The sequence below is a fragment of the Chiloscyllium punctatum genome, chromosome 17 (genome assembly GCF_047496795.1).
Source record: "Chiloscyllium punctatum isolate Juve2018m chromosome 17, sChiPun1.3, whole genome shotgun sequence".
In the NCBI taxonomy this organism is placed as follows: domain Eukaryota; kingdom Metazoa; phylum Chordata; class Chondrichthyes; order Orectolobiformes; family Hemiscylliidae; genus Chiloscyllium; species Chiloscyllium punctatum.
In genome coordinates this window covers 102,747,127-102,761,329 of record NC_092755.1, presented here as the reverse complement: position 1 = coordinate 102,761,329, position 14,203 = coordinate 102,747,127, and the positions used below count along the sequence as shown (strand labels likewise).

The 14,203-nt window shown below is 40.1% G+C and overlaps 1 protein-coding gene across 3 annotated transcripts in view; it reads left to right on the top strand.

Annotated features, from left to right (window-relative positions):
• LOC140488190 (rasGAP-activating-like protein 1) overlaps positions 1-14,203 on the top strand; it is a 271,904-nt gene that overhangs the window by 40,059 nt on the left and 217,642 nt on the right. For all 3 annotated transcript variants that reach the window (XM_072588080.1, XM_072588079.1, XM_072588078.1), the window contains exon 4: positions 8,664-8,725. In XM_072588080.1, the coding sequence (XP_072444181.1) occupies positions 8,664-8,725 (62 nt within the window). The remainder of the gene's footprint in view (positions 1-8,663; positions 8,726-14,203) is intronic.

The following is a 14,203-nucleotide window of genomic DNA, read 5'->3' as shown; positions in this document are numbered from 1 at the left end:
GTCCCTGAGAATCAATGCAATGCCAATTGGCTTTATAATCATATGCCCTAGATATGCAGAGCTGCAATAATTTTGGATCCAGAGTGTTTGGATAAGTTTCAGAGCTTGGCTGTGATTATTCACTTTGAAAGGCAGGAATATCTTCAGGCCTTGACACCTTAATGTTTAAGAGCTGTTGGATTAACTAGTTGTTTAGTATTATTACTTCCTGGATGGAGAAAGCAGATACCCAAATGCTAGTGTTAGTCAACGAGGAACAACATTTTATTATTGCTTGTTTTTGGATGACTAGACATGACTCGTGATAGAAGAGATCGATTAGATGGATACAGTAGAATGTTGTACTGAACAGACTGAGCAAATAAACACTCATCAGAATTCATTTTTTAGTTAATGCATGGAATGGTGGTATTGCTGAAAATTAGGGATTTGTTGCTGATCCCTTATTGCTGTTGAGAAAGTAGTGGTGAACTGCTTTCATGAACCACTGCAGCCCATTTGCTCTAGGAACCCCAGCAGAGTCATTAGAATGAGGGTTCCAGGAATTTGATCTAAATACAGTGAAGGAACTGCATAGTTCCAAGTCAGAATAGTGGGTGTCTTGGAGGGCAACTTGCAGGAGGTGGTGTTTCCATGTGTCTGCTGCCTTGTCCTTCTAGCTGGCAGACAATGCAGGTTTGCAAGGTGCTGTCTCAGGAGATTTGGTGAATTGCTGCAGTGCATCTTGTAAGTAGTACTTTGCTACCACAGTGGTGGAGGGAATGAATGTTTAAGGTGCGGATGGACTATATGCCAGTCTAGTGGGCTGCCTTGTCCTACTTCTTGTTGCTGGCATCACTTTCAGGAAGGCACTTGGAGAGTATTTTGTCACAATCCTGACTTGTGCCTTGTAGGTAAGTTATTCACCACAGAATCTCTGGCCTCTGACCTGCTGTGTATCCATGGTGTGTATATGGCTGGTCCAATTCAGTTTCTGGTCATTGGTATCTCCCAGAATGTTGATATTGAGGAATTCAGAAATCGTAATGCCACTTACTATAGGGGGTTATGGTTAGTTACTGTCTTGCTGGAGATGTGAACATCTAAATAAAGTTTTTATTATTACGCATTGATTCCAGTGACATTCACTGCCTGGAGAAATGTTTAAGAATTACAACATGTTTCAATTTATATCACAATGGTAGAAGAAGTGCCTGTTTGAAATATAAACAGCTGGCAAAAGGAGGCCAATTTGATCACCCTGAACATTTGGTCTGACCAAACTTTGAGCATTGAGAATTTGTCCTAAATGGGTTGATATTGAACTTTGCTGAAACTGACTTTAGAGCGATTAGATATCAGCAATCCTAAAACACATTGCTTCACAATCTTCTCAATTGTAATTAGGGATAGTGCTCTGATCAAATTTTAAAAAATTGTTATAGGAGCTTTACACCATTCAAGAAATTCATTGACTAAGTATATGCTTGGCTTACAGACTTGCTACTCCCCTTTCTACTCCCCATATTAGCTGATACTATGAAGTGGTTTCCCTCTTCAGCCTTGATTTCTCTTTTAAATCTGCCATAATCACCTTTCTCCTCAAAAGAGCTATTCTTGACCCCACCGTTATAGTAAATACAGCTCCCATCTCCAACTGTCCTTTTCTCTCCAAAATTCCAAGCTATGTTGTGAACACTCTAATCTTTGTCATCTTTCTCAGAACTCCAATCAGGTTTCCACATTTCTTATTAAAGTCACAAGGAATATCCTGTGACAAAGGTAAAATACCTGTCCTTGCACTTTTCAAACTGTCTGCAGTCTTTAATAGAGTTGACCACATTATCTTCCTCCAATGTCTCTCTCTGCTTCCATCCCATTGGATGGGACTACTCTTGCCTTACTCCATTCCTATCAAATTAATTAAAGTCATGGAATCACTTGCAATAGGTTATCTTCCTGCTCCTGCATCATTACTGTTTTGTCCTCCAAGCATCAATCCTTGGCTTTCTCCTATTTCTCAACGACATGCCAACCCTTGACACCATTGTCAGAAAGCAGGGCATTAGTTTTTACTTGTACACCAATGAAGCCTGGCTCTACTTCAGTGCTACCTCACTCAACTCATTTGTTGTTAAACTGTCACACTGAATATTTTAAATCTTGAACTAGATAGATAGCAATTTTCCTCCGTTTAAGCCATTCCTTTCGGTCTCAGTTCCAAACTCCAGTCCCTGGCTACCATTTGTCTCCCTTCCCCAGCAACGCTAAGACTAAACTAGATAGTTTGTAATCTTAACGTCATACTTTATCCTGAGATAAGCTTTCAATTACAAACTCATACCAATACTCAGATTCCCTATTTCCATCCCTGTGGCATTGCCTGACTTCACTCCTGCCTTGACACAGCTCCAAATTCTTGCCTTGTTACCTCTTAACTTGACTATTCCAATGCATTCATGGCTGGTGTCCCACATTCTACTTCCTGTAAGCTTGAGGTACCCAAACGTCTGTTGCATGGTCTATTCTAATTCAAAGCAGGTCCTGTTCACCTATTACCCCTGTGCTCACTGACCTACAATGGCTCCTGGTCATGATATTAGAATTCTCATTCTTGAAATGAAAACTCTCCATGCCTTAACCCTCCCTGTCTCTATAATCTTCTCTTGTTCCACAACTTTCTGAGGTATCTTCTCACGTCTAATTTTGGCTTCTTGATTTAATTCCTCCATATTTGGTGGACATGTCTTTAGCTATCTGGACCCTAAGCTCTGGAATTCTTCTCCTAAACCTCTTGAGTTTTCCTCTCATCTTCTCCTTTAAGTTATACCGTAAATCTATCTTGTTTACCAAGCTTTGGCCATCTTAACTAATACCTGCTACATGACTTATTGTCTTATTTTGTTTTCTAAGGCTCTTGTGTAACACTTTGAGATATTTTATTACATTAAAGTGCTGTACAAGTATTAGCTGTTGCTTTGTAAAATATCCATCTGTCACCCATACAGCTTAGCTCTCAGCTCTTTTTCTGTGGTAGATTTTAACATTGTTACAATTTATAGTATTCTTGTATTGAAGTTAACTGTGAGCCATAAATTAACCTTGACAAAGTAAAGCTGAGTTTATTTTGTACCTAGTGTGTATTGTATTGTCTACTTCTTGTATTACCTTGGGCAAACTGAGATCTAATTGCATTTGTCCATTCTCTGATACTTGCTAGAGGGAGTATACAGGATCAAAAAATAACTATTGGAAAAGGAAATGGAATTTATGTCGAAGATTATGCTGAAAACTATGCATGGACCGTAGAAGCCGAATTTTCAAAAATTGAACTTGTGTTTATGTTGATTTTCTTCATAGATTGACACCACAACAGTGTAATGACATATCAAAACATCTCTGCTTGATTAAATTTTTAAAAAAATTCATTTTCAATTATTTAAACTTATAATTAACATTGTTATTAACTTATTATTTGTTTTAAGCAGAAAATATAGTAAGGCCTATTCTGACAAGCTATGATCTATCGCTAACAAATGCTGATGAAACTTCAGAGCTGACTGGTTTCTCACTATTAGAAATTACATGATCAGCTCTTCCTGACTCCTGATCCTTACATACTGATCTCCTTGGTGACTATTTCCATTTTAATTGCAGATGTCACGATCTGTATAGGGTGTCTACAAAAGGTGTTGAATGCTAACACTGAATAAAAGTTAGCCAGCAGTGATAGCAGTCATGTTGTGTGAGTGTGTGAAAGGGGATACCTGACTGGAGAGATGTTCGAGTATGATATGTATTGGCCTCACTTCTCGTTATATCTTTATAAATGTAGAAAGTAGTCTGAACATGGAGTACTAAAAGGATGATGGTCAACCTGATAAAAAGAGACATAATCAATGTTAGATTTAGAATTTAAAATAAAAACCAGAGCCTCTGCTATTATGTAATATCCAAGTACAATTAACACCAGTACTTTATGCATTTTCATTCACACGCTATATTTTCCACCAATGATTCTGCTTTGCTGAAAGCAATCATAACTTCCCTTTTCTAAGCTATATAATGTATTCCAGTCTGATAAGCTATAACACAATCTTCATGTACTCCTCACTAATTCTACTCATAACCAAACTAGAATAGTAACTGCAAATGCAAATTGGCTGATATATTTTCTAAACCACAGCAGTGACTACACTTCAAAAAACATCTCATTGGTGAAATATGTTTTGGGATGCCCTGTGGTTGTGAAAAATGCAGTACAAATGCAGGCTCCTTTTTTTTGACTCTGACAAGCTTGTACTGACATTCTAGTTCCATCTTCGTTCAAGCTAAATCAGTCCTGAGATTTATTTTCTTATTTGCTCATGGAAACAACTCTTGCTCCCTCTCTTTTTTTTCCTCCTGTTGATTTAGCTTGGCATTCTTCCTCTTTTCCAACCAGCAGGTACCATCCTTCATCCAACCAATCACCTCCACCCTCCCCTACCACTCCTGTACCCCTCTACCCCAACAACCTGTTTGAGCAGATACTCTTTTTCCTCTGCAGTTATGTTAATGCTCTCCTTCATGCTCAGTTCCTGGCTTCTGCTCTACCATCCTGCTTTCCCAAGGCATTATTGTGCCCAGATCCTCTGGTGGCCAAATAGTTGTTTCTGAAGTGTAGATGGGAGCTGAGCATGGAGACCTTGTGAATTCCTTGTTGTATCAATCTCTGAAGGAATTGCCTTGGAATTTGAAGATTCCGGTTGGCAATTCCTGCATACCTGAAACTCTCTAAAAATATCCATTTACCTGAGAGAATTCAGAGGGTTTGCTACAGTTAAATAAATAGTTGCTCAGAGAAAGCTAGACTATTAAATGTTATTAAATACTCTTGAGTTTAACACCTATGCAGAATTAGCCCCAGTAACCCCATTTGTAGAGCCCTTATATCCTGCAGACCCTGACCTGACAGTTTCTTTTACCTTGGGACCTGACAGCCCTCCCCATCACCATCAAGGCTAGCAACCCCCACTCTATGCCTGGACTTGATGCTCCCAGAAGACAAACACTTCTGCTTTCCAAGACTCAATTTCCCCATCTTCTATTCTGGATTTTGCTCTCTCATGTCCCACTACTGGGCCCAAACTGCTGTGGCACAGTGGTTCAGTGGTTAGCACTGCTGCCTCATAGTACCAGGGGCCTGCATTCAAATCAAGTCTCAAGAGACTGTCCATGTAGAGTTTGTATATTCTCTCCCTGTCTGCGTGGGATTCTGCCAAGTATTCTGGTTTCCTCCCACAGTCTAAATATGTGCAAGCTATGTGGATTAGCCATTGCTAAAAATTGTCCCTTTATGTCCAGGAATGTGTAGGGTAGGAGGGTTAGTCATGCAGGGTTATGGGGATAGGGTAGGGGGCTGGGTTTGGGTGGGATGCTGTTCGGAGGGTTGGTGTAGACCTAATGGGCCAAACGGTCTCTTTCTGCCCTATAGGAATTCTATGGAGAGAATTCCACACACTAATAACCCTCTGGGAAAAAAATACATCTCCAATTTAAAAGGGAGATCTCTTACTCTTAGCTAATGTTCCATAGTTCTAGTCTCTCCCAAAGAGGAAACATCCTCCTAGAATCCACCTGATCAAGTCCCCTTAGGACCTTATATATATTGATAAGATCACCACTTATCATTCGAAACTCCTTACTTGCTGCGGCTGCAAACTAACTTTGTGTGATCTGTGTGCCAGGTCATCCAAACCCAACTGACCATTAAGTTCTGCAATGTCTCCCTATTTAAATTGAATGTTGCTTTCTATTATATGCAAAGTTCACATTTTCCCACATTATACCCCACATACCAACATTTTTGCCCATTTACGTAACCTGATTATATCTCTTTGCAAGCTCTCTACCTCCTCGTTTCAATGTACTTTCCTTCTAATCTTGGTGTCTGTCAGATTTAGCCATCATACATTCAGTTCCCTTCATCAAATTTGTTGATTTGTATTATAAATAGTTGACAGCTCTGCACAAATTCCTATGACACTATTATTTATAGCTCGCCAACACAAAAGATACTCATATATCATTAACCTGTCTCCTGTTAGTTAACCGATTCTTTATCCAAGCTAACATATGTTTTCCACACCATGCACTCTTATCTTGTGTGGTAATCTTTGATGTGGCACTTTATAAATGACTTTTGAAAATCCAAGAATGCCACATCCATAGCTTCCCCTTTAATCATGTTACTTGTTAGATTAGATTAGATTACTTACAGTGTGGAAACAGGCCCTTCGGCCCAACAAGTCCACACCGCCCCGCCGAAGCGTAACCCACCCATACCCCTACATCTACATCTACATCTACCCCTTACCTCACACTACGGGCAATTTAGCATGGCCAATTCACCTGACCTGCACATCTTTGGAGTGTGGGAGGAAACCGGAGCACCCGGAGGAAACCCACGCAGACACGGGGAGAACGTGCAAACTCCACACAGTCAGTCGCCTGAGGCGGGAATTGAACCCGGATCTCAGGCGCTGTGAGGCAGCAGTGCTAACCACTGTGCCACCGTGCCGCTACTTCCTCAAAGCGCTCTAATAAATTAATTAAACATGATTTTCTCTCCACAAAGCCATGTTGTCTCCTCTTGATCACATCATGAGTTTAATGAATTCTAGTGGTTTCCCTATGACAGCTATTGGGCTACCTAGATTGTCATTTCCTGTTTTCGGATTCCCTCCTTTCTGGATAAAGGTGAATAGGAATAATGTGGGGGTGAGCTGATTTCTATCTGTGAACACAGGTACATGGACTGTGCCTTAGAAATGCAATGGTTATAAATATTAGCTTGCAGGTTAAAGATTAAAGTACTGGGTTGCCTCAAAATGGATGCTGGTTAGCGCAAGTTGATCACAGTAGATTGGATAGAATTACAAAGATTTATAACACAGGAGAAAAGGAGGCTGTTTTACATAGAGTGACTATGCAGCTTTTTCTCCTACCAGGAGACAACTAATCTTCTTTTGAAGATATCTATTGAATCTGTCTTCACGACCATATTAGACAGTGGGCTCCAATTACAAACCACTTATTAAATAACCTGTACCTGCTTATTATTGACCCTTAAACCTTTGCACTGTTTCCCTTTACTTATTCCATCAAAATCCTTCCCAGCTCCATCAAATCTCCTGTTGGTGTTTTCCACTGTAAGGGGAACAACCCGATCTTCACCCATCTATCCAGATAACTGGAATACCTCGTTCTTTGAACCACTTTAATGAAGCTCCTTCTCTGCAATCTTCACATTTCTCTTGAAGTGTAATATTCAGAACTGAGTACAATACTCAGTTTAGTATAATGTTTTAGATCTGCATCTCTACTTATAAAATGCAAGATCCTATAAGTTTTGTTAACCTCTCCTACCATCTTCACAGGTTTGTATCCCAGCAAAGTGGAGACTGAGTATTTCAAACGCGTTAATGTCTTGCATTTTGTTTGAAGATTCCTAACCAGACTAGTTGTAGTTCCTGCCAGAAAATCCCTTCTGAACAACAGTATACTGAGGTTCCTGGATAGCTCATGCTTGGGGGGGAATGTATGAAACCACCCAGTGTGTGAGTGAATGGGTGCAAAAAGAGGCCTGAAGGGGTTATTTGAGAATTTGTTTGTTGGTTTTATTAGCAATGACAGGGGTTGCTTTGGACCCCACAAGCAGACTCCAGCCTTTCCTACAGAAATTGTCCCCATTATCCCAAACCAAACATGGCTCCCTAATGGGACAAGCAAGCAGTGGCATGTGGATTACTCAAAAATGTGCCCTGTTCCACCAAATCTACTGGGTGGAATTCTACTGATAGCATTCACATAAGGCCTTGTGATATCTCTTTCTCTGTGCAAGGTGAGAGTTTTCAAATGACAGTTAAGTATTCCCATTGAGAATGAATTCCCAATAACATCAGAGCAGAACTATTACAGAATTCAGAAACTTAGTTGCTGATCAATTTTGATTTGGATAACGTGGTTTTCGGAAAATGGTTGTTGCACTGGAACAAGCAAACCTTGTTGCTTCTGGCATATCCAGTGTAAGAAGCATGTGGTTTATACACTGAGTTGGATGGTAATCTAGTCAAGTATTGGAATAAATATTTCACTGTTGAATTGGTTTCGTCTGGAGTCAGCCCAGATTTAGATCACATCACACTTCACATTTAGAGCTCCTAGCAACTTTGAGTCACTAATTTGAGCTACCAGATGCAGAAGGAAAGTAATTTAGTGCATGATTATTAATGAATTGATGTTCGTGCCCCTCAGTAAATATTTTCTAAGAAATCCCATTCGATTTTAGGCAGCCTTTCCAGCACTGAATAATTCTTTATGCAGGAAATGTGAACAGGAAAAACTAACCCCTCCACAGAATCAAATTCCCCAACTGAAACACAACTGTCATCCAAATTATAACCCCGGACAGCTCATTGCTTTAAGAAAACTTATGTTACAAAGTAATTTTCCTGGAGCGTAACACTGACCAATTGCTAATATGCTATAGAATTTATTTTGAAATTACAATATTAAGGCTAATTTTCCAACTTAATTCTTCTTGTGCAGAGCCAAGTCTGCTTGGAGCTCATAAACAGAAATAGAATTCAAGATTATAAACATCAACTTCTACTGAAATGTTTTCCGTTTAAAATTTTCAGGTATGATGACGTCATTGGGAAGATCTCTCTTAATAAGGAATACATAGCAGCTCACCTACGAGGTAAGAAAGCTTATGAAACTTCATGTCTCGAGTAATCCAAGTTCAAATGCTCCTGTTACTTCTTTGTCCTAGGGAATGGTAACCAACAAAATAAATTGTAGCAAAATGAGTTCAGAATTTCAATTCATCCATCAATTTGGTATTCAAGAGGCATAGAGTCACACAGCATGGAAACAGATTCTCATTCACAGAAAATAAAATCTATATAGGATGTTGTTTTAAAGAAATAATTAAAATAATGCAGTGGCGACTGTAAGACTTTGGATTATCATGGCATATACTGTCGAGACAATTACCATATATTTTTAATCCAGCCTCAACTAATGCCTGTTTTCTTTTTATCCCCTGTTTGCACTTTGTTGTTTGTCCATGATTGTATTGCCAATTCTCATTAGCAAATACGGAAAAATGTTTTTTAAACCTTAATTACAATAAGATTATCACTTCAGCTGTGTAGGCAGACTGCGTGGGAAGTTTGAGTTAGCACTTCTGGCAATTAATTTAACAGCTAAAAATGAACGAACAACATAGGAGAGAAATTACTGCTCATAGATCTATTCTTTTGTCTTTTATTGTTCCTGTTAATTATTGTTACTTTTCTGATAACAGGAGTACTGATGATCAGGACAGCATTTTAAAAATAATGGCTCATGTCTGCACCTGCAAGTTCACTCATTTCTCTGCCTCCTGACTTTAGCCTGAGGATTTATTTTAGAGAAGCAGAGATAGATGGAGTCAAAACCAGGCTGGTTCATAACATTGGGAAATAAAGAAATTGAGATAAATGTGATTGCCAGATTTCATGGTTACTCAATTAAGGAAACCAACACCATGTAGCATATAAAATAGAGATGTAGGATGTGGAAGCAAAAAAAAGGAGCTTGATAAACAATGCTGACATACTATTTAATGAGCTGCTGTTAAAACATTAATTCTTAAAGAAGATCAAATGAATATAGAACAATATGTAATCTGACAGCAGATTATTCATTTTCTAACTGCCATGGGCAACCAACATGGATATATTCATTATTGGAGGAATTGATTTATCATGTCATGTTGTAACCAATAATGTGAACTTCTCTATTCAACGCTTGGACTACCTTTACTATATACGTCCTGTAATTTTTAATAAAAAGTGGATATCCCAGTTTGTGATCGAATTTGAGTGATAAATGTTCACTTGTTTTATTTTGTGGGTGCATGAGGCATGTGGAGAGTTTTATATAATGAGCAATGTAGAGACAAAAGGTGGAAACCTGTGCAGGAAAGCATGATGAGAGGTATAGGCAAGTAAGTGACATCCAGGAGAACTAAATTCTTACATTGAGTGAGAAATTATGGAAAACTATTACGGTATATTGAAATTATGTGAGGGTACAGTAATAGGAATATAGGAATTAGGAGTGGAAATAGGCAATTCGGCATTCGAGCTCACTCCGCCATTTAAATGATCATGGCTGACCTCAACTCAGCTTTCCTGCCTTCTTCCCATTGCCCTTTATCCTGCTTTGCATCAGACACATACACATGACTTTCTTGAATCCGTTGATTGATTCTGCCTCCATTGCACTCTGGGGCAATGAGTTCCACAGATTCACAGCCCTCTGAGAGAAGCGGTTTCGTTGCAGATCAATGACCTTTTATTAGAATCCATCAAAGCTAATACCTTGTTGTGAAGCATTAGGCTTCTCCAAGTATGACATAAAATTGCTTTCTCCTCTTGAAAATGTAATGGAAAATTAATAACTTAATATTTTACATTTGATTTGAAATTTTAATCTATTAGTGAAATTAAAAAGAAATTGGAATCAAAATTCATCATTGCTGCAGGAGGAAGTTGAATTATTGAAACAATGATGTGAGTTGTTAGTCATCAGTAGAATAGAGTTTGAGGCACTAAACTCCCATAAACGTGCATGGCCAACTCTTGACTAATTAGAAATATGAATATAGAATAATAATGCTGGATGTCTGACAATAAGCAGAAAAATTGGTTTTCCATTCAGGGATTGAAGGATGCTTCTTGTTTTATAAATCATGTTTTTTTCATAACTTTGGCCTTACAAGTGAACTACTAGGTTATATCTTTGCTTGGAAAGGGAAGAGCAAGTTTTCCATTCACTTTCTACAAATTATTCTTATTCTATCTTCATATAGTCAACTCAGTTGCAAGAATGTTTTTTTTGCTGTGGGTTTTGCCACAGTCCTTTCTGAGACAAGAAAAAACTGCAGATGCTGGAATCCAAGGTAGACAGACAGGAGGCTGGAAGAACACAGCAAACCAGGCAGCGTCAGGAGGTGGAGAAGTGAATGTTCTGGGTGTAACCTTTCTTCAAGACTGGGGGTGGGTGTAGGGGGAGCTGCAGATAGATGGGGTGGCGGGGACAGAGTAGTGAAGTGGGGATAGGTGAAGACAGAACATAACTTACAATGTCCCAGAAAACACCATCACCATTGCTGTGTGCGCCTTTCCCCACTCTCATGACAATACATGGAACAGGGGGTGGCATAGTGATTTGGAAGTTGGGAATCCTCAGCATTGACTCTGGACTGCATGAAGTCTCAAGGCATCAATCATCAGGCAACAAAACCATCTGTTCATTGGCATCTAATGCTGCCACTCCATCAGCTAATGATTCAGTGCTCCTCCATGTTCAAAACAATTTGCATAAACCCCTGAGGGTGGCAAGGACACAGAATGTGCTTTGGGTGGGGAACTTGAATGCTGATCACCAAGCGTGCTTGACCACACTGCTACTGTCCGAGCTTTCAAGTCCAAAAGGACAGAGATGCAAGACTGGGTGCATGGCGGGTGGTATAGCAACCAACAAAAGGAAAAGATATACTTGATCTTAAACTCACCAATCTCTAAACCATCTGCTCCAGATGGATATGCCTATTACAGTGTTCATTGGAGTTACCACCACACACTCCCATCTTTATGTTGAAGATAGCACCACACAACATGTATCACAGTGCTAAATGAAGTAGATTTTGAGCAGATCTAGCAATTTAAGATACATCTTCTGTGATATGCTATGAGAGCTATCAGCAGCAGCAGAACTGTACTCAAGCTTAATTTGCAACCTCAAAGTCTGCATATGCCCCACTCTAACCTCAATGCTGGCTCAATGAAGAGTGCAAGAGGGCATTGCTAAAAATGATGTGTCAGTATAAAGTATCAGACTGCTTGTGTGTCAACCACCAAAAGCAGAAAATGATAAACAGCTAAACAAATTCAGAACCACTGGATTACTGGATCAGATTTAGTCTGTAGCCCTGTCAGATCTAGTCATGAATACTGGAGTTCAATTAAGTAACTTACTGGGGGATGAGATTTCTCCATAAATAGCTCCATCCTCAATGATGAAGGAGCCCAGCACGTCAGTACAAAATGATAAGGCTGAAGCATTTGTAACAATCTTCAGCCAAAGGTATTGAGCAGATGATCCATCTCAGCCTCCTCCGATTCAATTGCTTGCATGTAATATCAGGGAATTACTGAAAACAGCAAAGGCTATGGATCCTGACATTGTTCCAACAGTAGTACTGAAGGTCTGTGTTCCAAAACTTGCTGTGAGCCAATACAACAACAACACTGGTCCTGCAGTGTGGAAATTGTCCAGGTATGTCCTGTACACACAAGCAGGACAAATCCAACCTGGTAAATTACTGTCCCATCAGTCTACTCTTGATCATCAGTAAAGTGATGGAAGGTATCATGAGCAGTGCTATCAAGCAGCACTTGCTTAATGATAACTTGCTGAGTGACGCCCAGTTTGGGTTCTGCCAGGGCCACTCAGCTCCTGACCTCGTTACAGCCTTGGTTCAAACATGGCCAAAAGAGCTGAATTCCAGAGGTTGGGTGAGAGTAACAACCCTTGACATCAAAGCCACATTTGACCAATGTGGCATCTTAGAGCCCCAGCAAAAGTGGAGTCACTGAGAATAAGGGGGAAATTCTCCACTGGTTGGAGTCATGCTTGGCACATAGAAAGATGGCTGTGCCTGTTGGAAGTCAGTTATCTCAGCTGTAGGACATCTCTTTTGGAGTTCTTTATCAATGACCTGGGTTCCATAAAGCCAGAAATGGGCATGTTAATTGATGAGTGCACAATGTTCAACATAATTTGCATAATACAAGTCACTGAAGCAGTCCATGTCCATATGCAGCAAGATCTGGACAGAATTCAGGTGTGAACTTGCAACTGTCATGTAACATTCAAACCACACAAATTCCACACAATGACCAAGACCAACAAGAGAGAATGTAACAATCACTCCTTGGCATTGAATAGCATCACTATTGCTGAATCCCCCACTATCACCATCGTGGAGGTTACCATTGATCAGAAACTAAACTGGGCTAGCTATGTTAATACAAGGCAAAAAGAGCAGGTCAGAGGCTCAGAATCCTGCCATAGTAATTGAGCTGCTGACTTCCCAAAACCTGTTCACCATCTACAAGGTACAAGTTTTGGAGTGTGTTGGAGAATGTGACCCACATGTCTGGATGAGTCCAGCTCCAACTACGTTCAAGAAGCTTGACACCATACGGAACAAAGCAGCTTGCTTGATTTGTACCAAATGCAGAAGCATTCACTCCCTGCATCACTAATGCACAGTAGCAGCAATGTGTATCATCTGCAAGATTCACTCAGAAATTCACCAAGGCTCCTTAGGCAGCAGCTTCTCAACTCAGGACTTGTACTATCTAGAAGGATGTGCCTAGCAGTTACATGGGAACACCAACCCCTGAAAGTTCCTCTCCAAGTCAGTCACCATTCTGAGTAAGAAATATGTCGCCATTCCTTCATTGTCACTTGGTCAAATTCCTGGAATTCATTTCCAGAACAACACTGTGAGTCTACCTACACCAAATGGACTTCAGCATTTCAAGAAAGAAGCTTGCCTTCTCAAGGGTACGTAGATATGGGCCAGCAACACTCATCCTTTGAACAAATAAGAAGGACCCACATACACAGGCACTAGTTCATTTACATTTGATTTGTCCAAGGGATTGTGTTTGCATTGAATAAGTTTCTGATCTAACTACCAGTGCCTAACATGTGCCTCGCATGTTCACTTCAGCCCTGGACATTTCTTACCTCAGCTTCATCATGGGCTGCAACATGGGCAATATGGAATGCTGCAACAGTGTGGAAAGAGGCCATTCAGCCCATCAAGTCTGCACCAACCCTCTGAAGAGCATTCCACCCAAACCCAGTGCCCTACCCTATCGCATAACCCCACAGTTTTACCATGACTAACCCGCTTAGCCTACTTACCCAGGGACATGAAGGGCAATTTAGCATGGCCAATCCACCGAATCTTCACATCTTTGTGACTATAGAAGGAAACTGGAGCATCCAGTGGAAATCCACACAGACACAGGGAGAATATGCAAACTCCACACAGATAGTCACTCAAGGCTGGAATTGTACCCAGGTCCGTGTTGCTGTGAGGCAGCAGTGT